The sequence below is a fragment of the Xyrauchen texanus genome, chromosome 20, assembly GCF_025860055.1.
Source record: "Xyrauchen texanus isolate HMW12.3.18 chromosome 20, RBS_HiC_50CHRs, whole genome shotgun sequence".
NCBI lineage: Eukaryota > Metazoa > Chordata > Actinopteri > Cypriniformes > Catostomidae > Xyrauchen > Xyrauchen texanus.
The window spans coordinates 11783136-11803276 of NC_068295.1; the positions used below are offsets into that span (position 1 = coordinate 11783136).

At 38.9% G+C, this 20141-nt stretch overlaps 1 protein-coding gene across 2 annotated transcripts in view; it reads left to right on the plus strand.

Annotated features, from left to right (window-relative positions):
- LOC127660735 (pecanex-like protein 1) overlaps positions 1-17971 on the plus strand; it is a 66181-nt gene extending 48210 nt beyond the window's left edge. For both annotated transcript variants that reach the window (XM_052151124.1, XM_052151125.1), the window contains exons 22-36: positions 896-1073; positions 1299-1407; positions 1524-1653; positions 1745-1803; positions 1920-2135; positions 2291-2544; positions 5343-5573; positions 5718-5818; positions 5902-6052; positions 6391-6621; positions 12146-12420; positions 12790-12962; positions 13349-13800; positions 14376-14516; positions 16873-17971. In XM_052151124.1, the coding sequence (XP_052007084.1) occupies positions 896-1073; positions 1299-1407; positions 1524-1653; positions 1745-1803; positions 1920-2135; positions 2291-2544; positions 5343-5573; positions 5718-5818; positions 5902-6052; positions 6391-6621; positions 12146-12420; positions 12790-12962; positions 13349-13800; positions 14376-14516; positions 16873-17013 (2842 nt within the window). In that variant the 3' untranslated portion in view covers positions 17014-17971. The remainder of the gene's footprint in view (positions 1-895; positions 1074-1298; positions 1408-1523; positions 1654-1744; positions 1804-1919; positions 2136-2290; positions 2545-5342; positions 5574-5717; positions 5819-5901; positions 6053-6390; positions 6622-12145; positions 12421-12789; positions 12963-13348; positions 13801-14375; positions 14517-16872) is intronic.
- The last annotated feature ends 2170 nt before the right edge of the window (positions 17972-20141 follow it).

The following is a 20141-nucleotide window of genomic DNA, read 5'->3' on the forward strand; positions in this document are numbered from 1 at the left end:
CAAGTGAATGGTGACCAAAATTTTTAAGCTCCAAATAGGATATAAAGGCAGCATAAAAGTAATCCATTAGACTCCAGTGGTTAAATCCATATCTTCAAAAGCAATATGATAGTTTTGGGTGAGAAACTCATTTTTACTATAAATTCTCCATCCTGCTCAGTAGGTGGTGTTATGCACGAAGAATGTGAATCGTAAAAGAAAGTGAAAGTGGAGATTGATAGTAAAAAAGGAATTATATTGATCTGTTTATCATCCGATGTGGATTTAACCACTTGAGTCTAATGGATTACTTTTATCCTGCCTTTATGTGCTTTTGTATCTTTAAAATGTTGGTCACTTTCATTGTATGGACCTACAGAGCTGAGATATTCTTCTAAAAATCTTCTTTTGTGTTCAGCATAAGAAAGAAAGTCAGACACATCTGGGATGCCATGAGGGTGGTAAACGAAGAGAGAATTTTAATTTTTGGGTATACTAACCCTTTAAGCTGGGGCTTAACGAAAGGTCAATTTAACCGCGAAATGATTTGATATTACTGTGATATTTTCTTGTAAAGAATTTGGATACATTCTTTACATTTTAATTTGCCTAATTTAGCTAGCTTCTACATGGTCATAGGTGAATTTGTACAAAATACTGCAAAATTTGATTTGACTTCCTTTAAGACATCAACAACAAGATATATTGGAATTGGACAGCTTTATCTTTTTAGAAGTTGATAAACCCATTTATTTTGATATCATAACTATGCACTATTATATTGGTACTTGCATAATTTCTTATTTGCATTTAGCATGATCATTTCCCTGCTGTCCATGAACCTATTAGACCCTATTATTTACAAGCAATCAATTAATTCTCTCTCTCTCTCTCTCTCTCTCTCTCTCTCTCTCAGGATTGGGGCTCTAATGATAACTATTGCTGGGCTAAAACTGTTGCGTTCCTCCTACAGTAGTCCAACATATCAGTATGTCACTGTCCTCTTCACGGTTCTATTCTTCACATTTGATTACCGGCAGTTCTCTGAGACATTGCTACTTGACCTCTTCATCATGTCCATCCTCTTCAGCAAGGTCAGCCCTTATGAAGCTATCTAAGTCTAGTCTTTCCATACTAAATTTTAAGATGTTTTAAAGGCATTATTTATGATTCCATTAGTTATTATTGTTATTAAAATATTAGTGTAACTGGTAAATTGACTACTGGATAATAGATGGCAGATAAGAAGGTACAATATGAAATTACACTTTATATGAATATTTTTTATTACCAGTCTGCTGTGTTTTTCTGTTTTGTAGTTATGGGAGCTCTTTTATAAGCTGAAATTTGTTTATACCTACATCGCTCCATGGCAGATCACCTGGGGCTCAGCCTTCCATGCCTTCGCTCAGCCGTTTGCAGTACCACGTATCCTTAATGCACTGTGTTATAGATTTGACATATTTTCAAGCTTTGTTAAATCCAGCCACATGTGTTGGTGATGTGTGAGTGACTGTGTCTCCTTGACTCTCTGCCTCTTCCAGACTCCGCTATGTTGTTTGTGCAGGCCATGGTGTCTGCTGTGTTCTCGACGCCGTTAAACCCTTTTCTTGGCAGTGCCATTTTCATCAGCTCCTATGTTCGACCTGTGCGCTTCTGGGAGAGAGAATACAAGTAAAAAAAACTCAGCAAATTTTTTGTTGTCTCTGGATGTTTTTTGCTCAGCAATAAGGTTTTTATTAGATTGTAATTTTGTGTGTTTCAGTACTAAGCGAGTGGATCACTCCAACACTAGATTGGCTTCTCAGCTTGACAGAAACCCAGGTACAACTTTGATTTCTGTACTTTGCTCATGAAGATCTAGACCTGGATCCGCTGTTCCTCTTGAATGCCCTTTTTTATGATTTCTCTAAACTTGAGGAATTGTTCCTTCTAATTAGGTTCTGATGACAATAATCTAAACTCCATCTTCTATGAGCATCTCACACGCTCCCTGCAGCACTCGCTGTGTGGAGACCTGCAGCTGGGCCGCTGGGGAAACTACAGCATGGGAGACTGTTTCATCCTGGCTTCAGATTACCTCAACGCTCTCGTTCACCTTGTGGAGATTGGCAACGGACTCGTCACTTTCCAGCTCCGAGGACTGGAGTTCAGGGGTGAGGAGAGGGAGAAATAACAACGCAAAACAGCCTGTTTTAATTAATTAAACTAAATTATTTTAAAATATCATTGTGATTAATTTAGTAAGGATAGGAATCAAGCAAATAAGTGATCCTCTTTTTTTTTTTTTTTCTTGTTCTTGCTCTCTCAGGGACCTATTGCCAGCAGAGAGAAGTAGAGGCGATAACAGAGGGAGTTGAAGAGGATGAGAGCTGTTGTTGTTGTGAGCCTGGTCATCTTCCCCACCTGCTGTCATTTAATGCTGCTTTTGGCCAGCGCTGGTTGGCCTGGGAGGTTCTGGTAAATAAATATGCCCTGGAGGGCTACAGCATCACCGATAACAGTGCTGCGTCTATGCTTCAGGTGTTTGACCTTCGGCGAATCCTCACCACCTATTATGTAAAGGTCAGCAGACAATCTTTCTATCCTTTACTCAGCTGCCCTATTTATCGAAAGAACAGTTTCAGGCTTGAGACTCAGGTGGAAATATTTCAGGTGGAATTATTTCAGATCAGATTTTGACACTCTGCAGCTAGTTCATGATACACTTTATAAACTCTTGCAGTTATGTTGGGTGAATCTCACTAAACCTGTCCAGGACTTTTTTCACCCACAAATCAAAAGAAAAAATATGATACGCTATGTTGCTAAAAGGCAAAGAAATTCATTATTAGGGCCATTGCATTTTTGCATTGTGCAATTTTTTTCTTGGCATTTAAGTGCATCTTCCTCCAAAATCCTCATTACAGTTATGAAAGAAGTGTTATTGTCATTACCAGGGATCTAATGATTGACTCATCTCATGGTTCGGTTCAGTTCACTATTCTTTAAACTTGTCCTGAATCAAGAAAAGTTGATATTGATTTTTTACTTTAAAAACATAAGCAAAACCTTTCCTTTATACTTAAGCTAAAAGTACTGTTCTTAAAAGTGCTAAATGATCCATCAGAGATGTATTGGGACTAAAATATCAGCCCAGAACAGGGCAATGGTTACACCAAATGGAAATATCAGCTAATAATTTTGCTTACTGAAAATACAGAATTATATTAGATATATATGCTGCTTTCACAATGTCACTGATTGCATACATTTAAAATAGTTGAAATTTACATTCTATTTTTCTAAAATAATATTGTCTCTGATTATCTAAATATTTTGATCTAAATATTTTTTCAAAAATACGTGTTTTATTGATGTGCATGCTTATCCTGTTAAATAATAATTATTTACTGATGAAATAAAATCAGACATGACATTTGACATTAGGATTATATTCCCCAACAGCATTATTATACATTAAATTCAGCATTATATATAGTAGATTAATAATGCTGCTATTTAAATTGTTTTATGCTATTTATAAAACTTTAATTTTCTCATGTGTAGACCACCCTCATGCTTCAAACGGACTCTCGATCCCTCTCGCTGAAAAGTCACGTCTAGGACCGGGTGCTGGTTAAAGTTTAATTTTCCGCAGTGTCAGCCAAACTTATCGTAAAACTCCTGTGGCTGCTAGTGTGCAATGGTATTTTAGAGCTCCTTGTGTGCAAAGAATTGATTTCCATTTGTATGCCAGCATTACGTAGGCTGAGGATGTCACATGGATAAAACAGATGTTAAAATATATTTTTTTTAAAAACATCTCTACAATGTGCATCATCACATTTTTTAACCGCTATGTATCGTGCCACAGTAAACCGTAACGCCCCTACTCATTACTGTAATGTGCATGCATCATGATAGTATTTGTTTTTTAGCCTTTAGTGCACATTATACTGATTTTAATGACTAAAATAATTTAATTACTATATTCCAGTAATGAGAATCTAATGAGCAACAATCATCCATGTGATTATCCTATCAGCCAATTTGGATCGTGCCATGGTTGTTTGTGCCAGATGGGCTGGTTTGAGTATTTCTGTAACTGCTGAACAGTCTCATGAATTTACTCAGAATGGTGCCAAAAACATCCAGTGAGGGGCAGTTCTTCGGATGGAAATGCCTCGTTGATGAGAGAGGTCAACAGAGAATGGCCAGACTGGTTCAAACTGACAAAGTTTACGGTAACTCAGATAACCACTCTGTAGAATTGTGGTGAGAAAATAGCATCTCAGAATGCTATTCTGAGAAGCGGTTGGCACTGTTTTGACGGCATGAGGGGCACCTACACAGTACTAGGCAGGAGGTTTTAATGTTGTTGCTGATCTGTGTGTGTGTGTGTGTGTGTGTGTGTGTGTGTGTGTGTGTGTGTGTGTGTGTGTGTGTGTGTGTGTGTGTGTGTGTGTGTGTGTGTATATATATATATATATACATACATACATACATACATATACATATATACACACTGGCGGCCATAAGTTTGGAATAATGTACAGATTTTGCTCTTATGGAAAGAAATTGGTGCTTTTATTCACCAAAGTGGCATTCAACTGATCACAATGTATAGTCAGGACATTAATAACGTGAAACATTACTATTACAATTTGAAAAAAACTACTTAAACTACTTCAAAGACTTCTCATTAATAAATCCTCCATGTGTAGTAATGACAGCTTTGCAGATCCTTGGCATTCTAGCTGTCAGTTTGTCCAGATACACAGGTGACATTTCACCCCACACTTCCTGTAGCACTTGCCATAGATGTGGCTGTATTGTCAGGCACTTCTCAAATACCTTACAGTCTATCAGATCCCACAAAAGCTTAATGGGTCAAGATCCATAACACTCTTTTCCAGTTATCTGTTGTCCAATGTCTGTGTTTCTTTGCCTACTCTAACCTTTTCTTTTTGTTTTTATGTTTAAAAAGTGGCTTTTTCTTTGCAATTCTTCCCATAAGGCTTCTCCTGAGTCTTTTCTCTTACTGTTGTACATGAAACTGGTGTTGAGCAGGTAGAATTCAATGAAGCTGTCAGCTGAGGACATGTGAGGTGTCTTTCTCAAACTAGAGACTCTGATGTACTTATCCTCTTGTTTAGTTGTACATCTGGCCTTCCGCATCTCTTTCTGTCCTTGTTAGAGTCAGTTGTCAAGACATTTTATTTATTTATGTGGTGAAATATGACACGTATATGTACTTGACAGGATTTATGAGATTCACAGTTATGTAAATAATTTAAAAGCTCCTAAAATTGTTAATCAAATCATTTATTCAAACTGCTCTGTACTGAAATGTGCATTGACAAGTCTTCGTTTGTTTGTAGGGCATAATTTACTATGTCATTGCGTCTCCTAAACTGGAGGAGTGGCTGGCAAATGAAGCTCTGCTGGAAGGCCTGAAAAGCTGCAGAGAGTGGAACTATGTTGACCTGGATCCGACCTTTAACCCCAATATTGATGAAGACTATGACCACAGACTGGCTGGAATCTCCAAAGACAGTTTCTGCTCAGTCTACCTCAGCTGGATCCAGTACTGCAACTCACGGAGAGTGAAGGTAAACACTCACACACACACACACACACACACACACACATACTGCATGATGACACTCTTACACACAAGTATCTTTGATGGCAATAGTGAGATTGTTGAATGTAAATTAAAATATCAGTCTTCACACCCTCCCTCCCTCTTTTAGCCACTGGACAGTGAGAAGGACTCTTTGTTGGTTCTGTTGTGTTACGGTCTGTGTGTTTTGGGGAGGAGAGCTCTGGGAACTGCGTCTCACCACATGTCCAGGTGGGGGTGCAATAATCCCATTTCGAATTTTTGTTGTTTGTGTGTATATGTGTCTGTTCTGATGTATTTTTGCATTACTGCAGTAATCTGGAGTCATTTCTGTATGGGCTGCATGCCTTATTTAAGGGAGATTTCCGGATCTCGTCCATAAGAGATGAATGGATTTTTACTGACATGGAATTGCTGAGAAAGGTGGTTGTTCCTGGAATACGCATGTCACTCAAACTGCACCAGGTGAGATGTGTTGTATTTTTGTTGTTCTCTCTCTGTCATATGTAATTTTTCTAATTTTATGCATTGCGATGTTGTTTTTATCAAGAGCGCATGTCATCTTTTATAAAGGCTTTTTACATGGCTTTCTGGAATACTTTATATAACGAGTGCTAAACTATATATTTGAAAACATAGCTGTTCACATAATAAAGAAGTTTCAATTTGCATCAATGCTTCATGGCAAATAATTGTTTTACTTGCAAATAACCATGTAATAAGCGGGATAATGTTACAAAGGTAAAAATAGTCAGTTTGGATTTCATGTTCACTTTAATCTCTCTCTCTCTTTTTCACTGAAGGATCACTTCACATCCCCTGATGAATACGAGGAGTCATCAGTTTTGTTTGAGGCAATCTCTTCTCATGAGCAGACTTTGGTAATTGCTCATGAGGGTGATCCGGCCTGGCGCAGTGCCGTCCTTTCAAACTCCCCCTCTCTGCTTGCTCTCAGACACGTGCTGGATGAGGGAACCAATGAGTACAAGATCATCATGCTTAACAGACGCCACCTCAGCTTCAGGGTTATAAAGGTAAGAGATCACAAGAGAAAAAGACAGGAAAGAATAGAAAAGAATAAAGGAAGCAAAAGTCAATTATATGGCATCCAAAGAAAAGACAATTGTTATATTATTACTTATATTATTACTAGTGTGTCAGTCAATTACAATTTTTAATCATGATTAATCGCATACTTTTTCATAGTTAATCACAGATTTTGACAATTCTGAATACTTATTTTCCTGTCAAAATTCCTACACGTACACGAAAACAATACGTAACAATGTAAGGCTTTCCAGGTAAAGACTTTCATAGTATAAAGATAGAAATCAGAATGAGCTTTGTTGCCTAGTATGCTTACACATAAAAAAATTAGTCTTAGTGACAGAGGCTTCCAGTGCACAAACAATAAAATGGTCTGCGCTTATATATAGTGCCTTTTTAACCTTAGTATTCAAAGTGCTTTACACTGTGTCTCATTCACCCATTCACACTCACATTCACACACCAATGATGGCAGATCTGCCATGCAAGGCGCTAGCCTGCCATTGGGAGCAACTTTGTGTTCAGTGTCTTCCCTTGTCTACAAGGACACTTCGTAGTATGTGTGTATATATATATATATATATATATATATATATATATATATATATATATATATATAGATAGATAGATAGATAGATAGATAGATAGATAGATAGATAGATTAGGGCTGTCAATCGATTACAAATTTTAATAAAAATCATATAAAAATAACTCAATATATAATGATTATACATATTTATATCAATATATAAATATACAAAGTTATCTTTAAATATTTAAAAATGATATGTATATATTAGTGTTGCCGATTTAACGCAATAATTCAGTGTGATTCATTTTACAAAAAATAACGCGTTAAAAAATTAACGCATTTAATCGCATGCCCACGGACCATAATAAGGAAGATTCCTGAGTAATGCAAGCTTGTAGTACCACCTGTTTACTCCAGAGGGCAGTAAGTGAAATTTCAGCAGTATGAGCAACGCACAGTTTATTACAGAGAACAACACATTTGTACACGTATGTACATATACAAATCTGTTATGTACAGATTGTGCAAGGGAATGTTATGGCAGAAGAGGCAGGATATGTTGGATTAATATAGATAGACTAAGCTATGTATTGCACATAATTATTGCTCAATGAGGCATTTATAGTTGTCATGAAAAAGATAGCCTGAGGGAAAAAAAACTGTTCTTGTGCTTAGTGCTGCCAGAAGGCAACAGTTCAGAAATGTAGTGGGCTGGGTGAGTGGGGTCCAGAGTGATTTTTCCAGCCCTTTTCCTCACTCTGTAAGTGTACAGTTCCTGAAGGGTGGGCAGGGGGCAAATAATAATTCACTCAGCAGTCCAAACTGTCCTTTTGTAGTCTTCTGATGTCCGATTTCATAGCTGAACCAAACCAGACAGTTATTGAAGTGTTCCTCCTACAGTTCACTGTCATCCAATGTTTTGAGTGTGTTCAGCTCAAGGATGTTTTGACCTCACCAGACAGCCAGCTGTTCAACCTCCCTTCTGTAAGCAGACTCATCGTCATTCTGGATGAGGACGATGACAGTAGTGTCATCTGTGAACTTCATTAGCTTGACAGAGGGGTCCTTGGCAGTGCAGTCGTTTGTACAGGGAGAAAAGTAGTGGGGAGAGCATACATCACTGGGGGCCACCAGTGCTGGTCGTACAGGTGCTGGAAGGGAATTTTCCCAGTCTCACTAACTGCTGCCTATCTGTCAGAATGCTGGTGATCCAATGACAGATAGAGGTGGGAACAGAGAGTTGGTTTAATTTAGTCCAGAGAATAGCTGGGATGATTGTGTTGAAAGCTGAACTGAAGTGAGAAAAAGTATCCTTGCATATATGTCCCTGTTCTGTCCAGATGTTTCAGGATATGATGCATTCCTATGTTGACTACATCATCCACAGGCCTGTTTGCTTGATAAGCAAATTGAAGGGGATCCAGAAAGAATCCTGTTATGTCCTAAAGGTGGGCCAACACCAGTCTCTCAAATGACGTCAGAGCGATGGGTCTATAGTCATTAAGTCCTGTGATTTTGGAATTCTTTGGGACAGGGATGATGGTGGAGCATTTGAAGCAGCAGGGAACTTCACACTGCTCCAGTGATATGTTGAAGATCTGTGTGAAGATGGGGGCCAGCTGGTCAGCACAGGATGTTAGACAAGTGGGTGAAATACCATCTGGGCCCTGTGCTTTACTTGTCTTTTGTTTCCGGAAGACCGGCACACACCCTCTTCACAGATCTTAAGTGCAGTTTGAGTAGCAGGAGGGGGGGAGGAGGGTGGTTGCAGGAGGTGTTGATGTTTGTGTGAAGTGAAGGTCGGAGTGGGTGTGAGGTGTGAGACTGGGCTTTTCAAATCTACAGTAAAACACATTCAGGTCATCAGCCAGTTGTCGATTCCTTACAGTGTTGGGGGATGGTGTCCCATAGATAGTAATGTATTTCAGGCCTCTCTACACTGATGCAGGGTCATTAGCTGACAACTTGTTTTACAGCTTCTCAGAATAGTTTCTTTTGTCAGTGTGATTCTGGCATAATTGTACAAGATTTTGTCCCCACTTCTATAAGCATCCTCTTTGGCCTGACAAAGCTGCCTGAGTTTTGCTGTAAACCATATTTTGTCATTGTTGGACATTAAATAAATCCTAGTAGGAATGCACATATCCTCATAGAAACTGATATATGATGTCACATAATCTGTGAGCTCATCCAGATTGGTGTCTGCAGCTTCAAAAACACTCCAATCAGTGCAGCCAAAGCAGGCTTGTAATTGCTGCTCTGCTTCATTGGTCCACATTTTTACAGTCTTTACTACAGGTTTAGCTGATTTAAGTTTTTGCCTGTAGGTTGGAAGAAGATAAACCAGACAGTGATCATAGAGTCCCAAAGCTGCAATAGACACAGAGCGATATAGGGCATGTAATGTGCTGTCTGTATTTTGGCAGTTCACGGGTGAGATTGGCTCTGTAGAAATCACAGAGAATAATAATAAGTGAGTCAGAGTGTTGTTGCTCCGGGATCTGATCAGCCTACTGTTGCAGCGTTGCACTCACAGGCTTGTGGAGGAATATAAACACTCACCAGAGTAAATGCCCTAAAATAGTACCAATTCAGTTAACATGTAACTTTTCCCAAAGTTTAAGTAGGAGTTTGACTAATTGAAAGAAATAGTCCCCACATAGGTTGCATATTCATTGCAATGGGCATGAAATCTCTTAAAATCTCATCCTTCACAATATTAATCAGCCAGCAGACTTTGTTACAGCTATCGTAAAGCCTGCGTTCATGATTCGCATCCGGGCGTCAGCGTCAAGCACTCCTTTGAACTACACATGGAAAGCTTTGTAGACAAAAACGTCTCAATCTGTGTTTTGGTGATAGTTAAGACTCAACATGCTTCTGTGGTAATTAAAATGTGCCTTACTTAAACTGAAAAAATACTTGATTTCTGTCACAAGTTTTATGCAGCAAATAGCGTTAAAAAGCTCCTTTCACCATCACTTTACCACTGACACTGAATCACTGCTGTGTGTGTTTGTGGTGTGCTCATCAGTTTAATTACTGACAAATGGTAAAATTGATGGCAAAATTTTGGAAGAAACCGTACAGCACCTTAAAACATCAACCTGCGCCCTTGATGCACTTCCCACATCTTTATTCAAAAGTGTGTTCAACTGTTTAGAAGCAGATCTCCTAGAAGTGATAAACCCTTCACTTCTCTCTGGGAGTTTTCCAAACTCCCTGAAAACTGCAGTGGTCAAGCCCCTCTTGAAAAAGAGCAATATGGATAAGACCATATTAAGCAACTATAGACCGATCTCAAATCTTCCTTTCATAGGCAAGATCATTGAAAAAGTTGTCTTCAATCAGCTGAACAAATTCTTGAACTCAAATGGATACTTTGACAATTTTCAATCTGGTTTCCGATCGCATCACAGCACAGAGACAACGCTCATAAAGATAATAAACGATATTCGCTTAAATACTGATACAGGCAAATTATCAGTACTGGTACTACTCGACCTCAGTGCTGCATTTGACACTGTTGATCACAACATGCTTCTTGACAGGCTGGAAAACTGGGTGGGGCTTTCTGGGATGGTCCTAAAATGGTTCAGGTAATACTTAGATGGGAGAGGTTATTATGCGAGTATAGGAGACCATAAGTCTGAGTGGACGTCCATGACATGCAGAGTCCCTCAAGGCTCAATTCTTGCGCCACTCCTGTTCAACCTGTATATGCTCCCAATGAGCCAAGTAATGAGAAAGAACCAAATTGCTTACCACAGCTATGCAGACGACACACAGATCTACTTAGCCCCATCACCTAACGATTACAGCCCCATTGACTCCCTGTGCCAATGCATTGATGAATTAAACAGTTGGATGTGCCAAAACTTTCTTCAGTTAAACAAAGACAAAACTGAAGCCATTGTGTTAGGAAACAAAGAAGAGGTTCTGAAGGTGAATGCATACCTTGACGCTAGGGGTCAAACAACTAAAAATCAAGTCAGGAATCTTGTTGTGTCTCTAGAGTCAGACCTTAGTTTCAGTAGTCATGTCAAAGCAATAACTAAATCAGCATACTATCATCTGAAAAATATTGCAAGAATTAGATGCTTTGTTTCCAGTCAAGACCTAGAGAAACTTGTGCATGCTTTCATCACCAGCAGGGTGGATTATTGTAATGGACTCCTCACTGGCCTTCCCAAAAGACCATAAGACAGTTGCAGCTCATACAGAACGCTGCTGCCAGGATTCTGAGCAGAACCAGAAAATATGAACATATCACACCAGTCCTCAGGTCTTTACACTGGCTCCCAGTTACATTTAGGATTGATTTTAAAGTATTATTACTGGTATATAAATCACTCAATGGGCTAGGACCTCAATATATTGCAGATATGCTCACTGAACATAAACCCAACAGATCACTCAGATCATTAGGATCACATCAACTAGAAATACCAAGGGTTCACTTTAAGCAAGGAGAGTCTGCTTTTAGCTATTATGCCAGCCGCAGCTGGAACCAGCTTCCAGAAGAGATCAGATGTGCTCCTACATTAGTCACATTCAAATCCAGACTTAAAACACATCTGTTTAGCTGTGCATTTACTGAATGAGCACTGTGCCACTGTGTGTCCAACTGTTTGTACTGTATTTTATTTTATTTTATTCTAAACTGTTTCAGTTATTCTTATTTTTTTATTCTTATTTTAATCTCTTCTATGTAAAGCACTTTGAATTACCATTGTGTATGAAATGTGCTATATAAATAAACTTGCCTTGCCTTGCCTACTCCTGGCAGACACATTAAAGGTTCTGTCCAATCAATCAGTGTTTATGCTGGTTTATGCTGTATTAACAGTAAATGCGTTCGTTGCAATTAAGGAAAATTAACACGTTACACTTTTTTAATCACAAGTGTTAACTCGATAATTTTGACAGCTCTAATTATTACCATATAAGTGACTTTCTGTGTGTTTGTGTTCTCTCAGGTAAATAAGGAGTGTGTGCGGGGCCTCTGGGCGGGGCAGCAGCAGGAATTGGTGTTTTTGCGGAACAGAAACCCAGAGCGAGGAAGCATCCAGAATGCCAAGCAAGCACTACGCAACATGATCAACTCTTCCTGTGACCAGCCAATCGGATACCCCATATATGTGTCACCCCTGACGACTTCGTACTGTAATACACACCCACAGCTTGGACACATACTGGGAGGACCAATCAGCATTGTCAACATACAAAACTTTTTCATCAATACTTGGTACAGGTGTGTGTGTGTGTGTGTGTGTGTGTGTGTGTGTGTGTGTGTGTGTGTGTGTGTGTGTGTGTGTGTGTGTGTGTGTTAAGAGAGAATATAAGTAAGGGATAATCAGTCATTACTGAAAAAAAATCCCTTGTATTATCGGCAAAATGTTTACATTGTTGTAATAACCGGCTGACTGTAAATTGACCTGCTTACAGTGACTTTACAATTAAATATATGGACATAACATTTGGATTTGTGAGACTATGAAGTGCTATTAGCACAGTGTTGGAGATTTGTAGGGTCATATATAAAGTTTTAAGTGGCCATTTTTTCCATGAATTTCTGGAAGTGCTGTTTTTGATGTCATAATAATCATCTCTCTCTCACTAGACTGCGTAAGGGTTGTGGTGCCGGCTGTAACAGTGGTGGGAATGTAGAAGATTGTGATGCAGGAGGTCTGTCATGTGGCAGTGGGAACTCTGGAAGTTCTGGAACAGGAGCGAGTGATTCCCAGCACAGCTCAGGACCCACAGTGCTGCATGCTTACACAGCTCACTCTCTGGGTAAACAAACAACCACTAGCACATTAACTGGTTGAACACAGTTGCATAGACGGGGAGGGGGGGGGGGGGTTCCTTCATAAATTCACAGTATGCCCACCTCTTCAGACACAACTACACCACTAATGAAAACCTATAATTTAACTCTACATTGACAAACAATGAGTGAAATATCCATTGACTTGGCTGTTGGAAGATTTTTGAACTGAACTGAGTTTGATGTTTCTGTTATCGGTTTTTGGTTCGGTTATCAGCCTGCCTGCTGTGGCCAAAAATTAGCCAGTCTATCTGCCCGGCCGATGTACATCAGTCTGTCAACTGTGTCAAATAAAATACAATTTTGAATAAATTAAGGTAGTAACATGAAAGAAACATCTTTCTTTATTCAGGTACAAGTCAGAGTTCCCAGTCTGTGCAGTCTGGTTTGATGCGTCAGTCTCCTGCTCGTGCATCTGTCATGAGTCAGTCGTCCTCATATCGCTACAGCAGTAGCCGCCAGTCTTCACTCCGCACATCTGTTACGGGTCTGGAGCCTTGCAGACGTTCCTCCAGCAGCCAGCTGTCTCTCCGCACGCTACCCACCTCCCTGCAGCTCCGGCTGTGCACCAATGCCTCAGCCGCCCCTGACCCGCCTGGCCCCTCCAGCTCCCTCTCTGCCCATTCCATCCCACCCTGCAAACGTCACGCCCACACGCTCGCAGGCCTGCTGGGAAATGAGGCCTTAGGGCTTGGGACGGACCGCCATCCTCATCCCCACCATCATCTTCATCAAATCCACCATCATCATCACAATCCCTCGCTGTCCTGTCTGAGGAGGGACGACATCTCCTACCGGGTGCAGGTGAGCAGTGCACGTCTTTCTCATACAGTAAATGGCATTTAATGGTGATGTATAATTTAGATAGTTTTACAATACTTTGTTTTATCCTAGCTTAATATGCAGAGACAACTAAGTAAAACATTCGTAGGATGATTCTTGAAATAAAAATACAATGTACAGTGTTCCTGGAAATCAAATGGTTGACTATCAAGCTAGTAACGCTATGAACGCTAAGGTAATGCACATACTCATAAAATGTATATCCCAATGCACTGCAAGCAACTTTAAAGTGTCTGTGCCTAAATTAATAGATGTAAATGCAGTGTTGCTATGTGGTGATATCAAAACATTGCTTTGTTTGTTTGAACATCCCAGCCAGCCTGACATAGAAACATTGGCTCAACCAATGCCATCAATTTGGTGTGCAGCTATCTATTTGTTTGACCAATTACAGATGGTGAGAGTGTTTGGGAAGCCTGTTTGAAAATAGTCATTTTTGCAATTCCATTAAGTGACGTTAGTGGAACTTCACCTTAATTGTGTACAATTTGTTGCTATGACAAAATGTAAGCATCTTTTGATTTTTGTGTGTGTAGATTGTTGATGTGAGTCAGGTGTTGGACATGATGAATCAGTCCAAGAGGAAGGAGCTGGTGTGGCCGGATGAGAGCATGAGACTGAGAGCTGGACGCAATTTCTGGAGAGAGTGGAACCCCCTAGAGGGCATGGAGGGTCATGTGAGTACATCACACTCACTTATCTTCAGGGGAATTCACTAAAAATGAATCGCTCCCACTGATGATGCGCTGTCTGTGTTGTTTTAGCATCTTAGTTACTATAGAAGTTAAGCAAATTAGGTAATTTTGCAAAAGCATTTTTAACGCACTTAAAAATAGCTCAGTGAGTAAAGACGCTGACTACCATCCCTGGAGTCACGAGTTCGAATCCAGGGCATGCTGAGTGACTCCAGTCAGGTCTGCTAAGCAACCAAATTGGCCCGGTTGCTAGAGAGGGTAGAGTCACATGGGGTAACCTCCTTGTGATCGCTATAATGTGGTTCTCGCTCTCTGTGGGGTGCATGGTGAGTTGTGCATGGATGCTGCGAGGAATAGCGTGAAGCCTCCACACTCACTGTGTCTTCGCGGTAACGCACTCAACAAGCCACGTGATAAGATGAGCAGATTGACAGTCTCAGACATGGAGGCAACTGAGATTCGTCCTCCACCACCCGGATTGAGGCGAGTCACTACGCCACCACGAGGACTTGGAGCGCATTGGGAATTGGGCATTCCAAATTGGGGAGAAAAGGGGAGAGAGGGAAAATAATAAGCAAAAAAAAAACTACCTAAATTACATTCACTTAAAGGAAAAAAATAAAAAGTAAAGAAATTCACTTAAAAATAACTATTGTTAAAGTGTTTTTGTATTGTTGTCCATTTAAAATAGTCTAACAATCCTTAAAACAAGATACAATTAATTGAGAAGCAACTTATAAGATATTTAGACTTGCTTTAAGAGAATGTATCTTAAATATATGTGTATATAAATATAAAGACAACATATACTTATATTCAAGATCTATTCTCTAAAAGAAAATATAAATATCATATACTGCTGCTCAAGTGAATGCATCTTTTTTAAAGGATTTTTAGATATTTTTAAATATTTGTATTTTTAATAATATATTCAAGATTCTCAGATAACAATTTTTTCTTCTGCAGTGTAGCTGCTTAAGAAAAAGTACATTGTATTAAAGGAGTTTTAGATATTTATATTGGAAAACAAGCCATAACAAATCATAAATGTATTTTGTTGCAGTGTATAATGGGGTGAACACTACCCTGTCTCACCTTTCTTTTCACTTCAATCCATCTTTAACACATTAAAAACAAACTCTCTCTTATTAATAAAGCTGCTTATTACCTATTTTCTTCACAATAACAAATGTACAGTGACATATATTATGATTCAATAGGTCACGAGCCATCACGTTATAATCTATCTTTAGCGAGTGTGGGCTCGAGGGATTAGTGTCCCCGTGACAGAGTTTGCATCAGCCGGGTGCAGATTTAATCTCTCCCTCTCAGATCGGGACACACTGCGCAACTCATAGAAGAGGCACTGACCTGACAGAGAAATGCCAGTTTCGGAGTTTGTAGTTAATTACATGTCCTGCTTCCGTATTATTTGAACATTAAGAAAGCTATAACGCATGAAATATAACTGCATTTAAGATGTAGTGCTGGAGTGTTTCCTTTAAAGAGCTCCGGCTCCACTTAATCCACAACAAGAGTAATTCTGTCTTTTACTTATTTGTTATTTTTGTATAATTCCCTTGTACTTTGCAATCTACATAAGCTGAAGCTGTTTGGAAAATTTAGAGTGCATCTGTGATCTGTGTAATTCTTCTTCTCAGTCTTGTGTGAACTGCAGTACTGCTCTTGCGCTTCATCATTAGAATTTAATGTGATCTCATGTTATGTTAAATGAGATCAAACGACTATTCGACAATAAAAAAAAAAATAGTCGACAATTTTTTATTGTCAATGTTGGCGATAACGTCGACTAATCATTTCAGCCCTAGATCTGACATACTTTTGCCAAAGGGTGCTTGATTATATTACTTGTTTGGATTTGAGCGCCTCCACAACAACACCTACTTATCACATCTGTAGCCTGCGCAGTAGGGGTGAGCAGTGAGATGGCAAGTATAGAGAGCTGGTCATTCAAGAGCACAGAGCAAATCATAACAGTGGGCGTGTACTGTCAATCTTAATGGAGAAGCAGCACCAAATCACAGCATTTCTGACAAAGAGTCAGATTGAAGGTGGAAAATTATCATGTTTTACAAATATATAACTGTTTATTGTGTAAAAACCTTTACTAATATTATAAGTGAACCTCAAGGAATAAAATAAAGAATAATAATTAAAATGCATGTTATGACTCCTAACTGAATTTCCATTTACCACTTGCCCCTAGCAGACGTAACAGCTCTATTTTAACATCACTACACAAATAGATTTAATAGAAATTTATTTCTCCATCTCTGTTAATTCTGCCACTGTGTTCTTCCTCTATTTTACTCTGTAGGTGGTTCATCGTTGGGTGCCTTGCAGTCGTGACCCGGTTAGTCGGTCTCACATTGATAAGACCATCCTGCTGGTCCAGGTGGATGATAAACTGGTTCCCATTATAGAGACAGGAGTGATTGAACTGGGGGCAGAGGTGTGAGGATACACACACACTTACGCACTCTACTAATGTCAGACCTCTGCACGTGTCAGAGGGAGAACGAGGCCACACTCCCTCCCAGATGCTGATCGGGGCGCAGGAAGCCAGAGAATCGTGCAAATGGAGATATTACACACACACACACACCCAGCAAGAAGCACACTTGCTTAAATCTGGACAGCAAGCTGCCTTGCTCTGTGTTGCTCGGATATGCTGCAAGAGAGATCAGCTCCTGTAAACTTTTCTCTCTCTGTCTCCCTTATGAGCAGCGGTGATCTCATTCTGTTTTTTTAGTTTCAATATATATCATCAGCTGTATGTAAACACATGCAAACATGCAGGGAACACTAAGCTGAGCTTAATATATACAAAGAGGTTTTTTTATTACAGCTGTTATTACGTTTTATTTTGTATTTTCTGCCAAATTAAGTCAGGTGCACAGTGTTGCCCTGGACGTGCATTGAATCATGTGACAAACTGTGCTTTACTAGCTGCCAAGAGAGAAAAATGATCATGGTAAGAATGATGATAAAATGGGAAGCAGGTGCTTCTGTTATCTTATTCCTCTTTTTCATCCTCTTTTATTTTGTTGCGGATACTTTAAAAAACAAAGAGAAAGGTGTTATGGGACACTTTAACTTGCACTATGATTTGTTTCCTTTTTGTTTTCTGATTTGCAGCTGTGCACTACATACTTTAGATCACTTGTTATTTATTCCTCCGCGGTTTGAATCGCCATGTTTACCGATGCCTTTGAAATGAAAAATGCGAAATCATTGACACATTCTTTTCTGCCATTTTGACTGTTTTTCTTTAGCTTGAGGACAGAAGTGGTTTTTACCACAAGTAGTTATGTATGAATATAGAGAGAGATTTGGCTTTGAATATTTATTAATGTATTTACATTTTGTTATATTGATTTTCATTTATGGGACAAATAAAGACAATGCATAAATATACAGAAAAATTGATTTAGTCATGCATCTGAGCGACGGTTGACATTCTTTAATAAGGAGGAGAAATTTAAGTGGATTATTACTTTATCTGGTGGTGTGCTCATATACATGTGATCTAGGGACGAAGGTTCCGGCCCTTTAAAATAGCCATCTTGAGATGATTCAAGCCAGCAGCTGGTTCACAGGCACAGACGATTAACAGCAATGCCAAACATGCTGTTTACATGGTTATTGATCACCAATGAATGCCCACATTAGTTGATCAGTAATGTGTAGATTTATATTAAGTGCAGTTATTCATTGTTTTGGCTCTGACGTGTGGCTGGGTACAGAGGCCTGCTTGCTGCCCACCTGGTGTGACCACTGGGAGCCATCAATATCGAACTTACCTGCTTGCAAGCTTTTTAGGGTAAAGAAAGATGTCCACAGGCACAATATAAATACAATGGATATCTTCAAATTTAAAAAACTAAAACGTAACATCTCACAGTGTACTAAACTTGTTCTAACTCATGTATTTTACACTTTTCAGTTAATTTCTACTGTAAGACACTGATTGTTGGACCTAAATGTCTGAATTCCTTTGTAATTTCACAATATATTATACATGCCCAGACAGGAAGTAAAGTTCTAGATAGTTATCGATGGGTTTGTTATTTGAGACACTGGTAACACTCTATATTTGGCATTATTATATTAAATAATACTTCATAGACCATTAGTTATTTAGTAAAATTTCAAGAAATTTTATTTTACATATAGTATTTTCATATACCTTTACATTTAAATGTACATTGACTACCTTTTATTGTCTAGTTTTCTGTGTAATCCAGCCTTACACTCACTGAGCACTTTATTAGGAACACCTACTTATTGATGCGATTAGCTAATCAGCCAAGTATGTGGCAGCAGTGCAATGCATAAAATCATGCATGTACAGGTCAGGAGCTTACGGTAATGTTCACATCAGACTCGGGCATGTCTACCGTGGCATGATTGTTGGTGCCAGACGGGCTGGTTTGAGTATTTCTGTAAATGCTGATCTCCTGGGATTTTCACACACAGTCCCTGTAGTTTACTATGAATAGTGCCAAAAACAAAAAACATCCAGTGAGCAGCAGTTCTGTGGACAGAAATGCCTTGTTGATGTGAGAGGTCAACAAAGAATGGCCAGAATGGTTTGAGCTGACAGAAAGGCTACAGTATCTCCGATAACTGCTCTGTACAATTGTAGTGAGCAGAATAGCATCTCAGAATGCACAACACATCAAACCTTGAGGCAGCTGGGCTACAAAAGCAGAAGACCATGTCTGGCACTTAACTTGGACCATAGTGTTTCCAATAAAGTGCTCAGTGAGTGTATATAGCTTTTCTTGAGCAATACATGCTATATGTTTTAAAGTCAGAGACCATATTCTGTAGAAGGCTGCATCCTGAAGGTTTTATCCAGATATGTTGTTTATAAAAGGGGTTTGGTATAAATTAACAGCAGATTTGGGTGTAATCAGATTATAAAGTAATACATTACTGAAATCGAATTACTTTTCCAGTAAAAAGTAGTGTAACTTATGACATTTTAAATTCTTGTAAGAAGATTACAGTTACTGACATTGATTACTTTTAAGTACACCGTAACATTTATGTCAACTGCATTTAAAACTTTAATTATGTTCATATGTACATCTGTTTGCATTTCTGTGACCGTTAAATGGTGCGCACCCCCTAACCAGTCATTGTAATGTAGAAAGGTGTTGGTTACGTGCATGACTTGTGTGCAACAGTGCATTCATTGAGCGGAAAAAGATTTTCTGTGAAAAGGGTGTCATTAAGTAACTTCTATGAAGTAATCTGATTTTTAGAAATGTAATTAGTACATTGTAAAGGATTACTTTTAAGTAACTTGCCCAACACTGATTAACAGCAGGTAAGATTGTATTTTTAGAATATTGAAGGATATTTCTTAACATATCAAGCATGTGTAACCATTAACAGGTGTGTTGAAAATCTAAGATTAACAGACAGCCAATGATAACCTTAATACTGGTGCAATAATTACGTTTAAAAATTGCACTTTGTGTTAAAGGTTTCACAGTGAGTGATTAAGTACCAGGACAGAAAACTCCACTAATAATGTGTAAACAAAACCAGATTGAACGTTACAGATTTGAAATT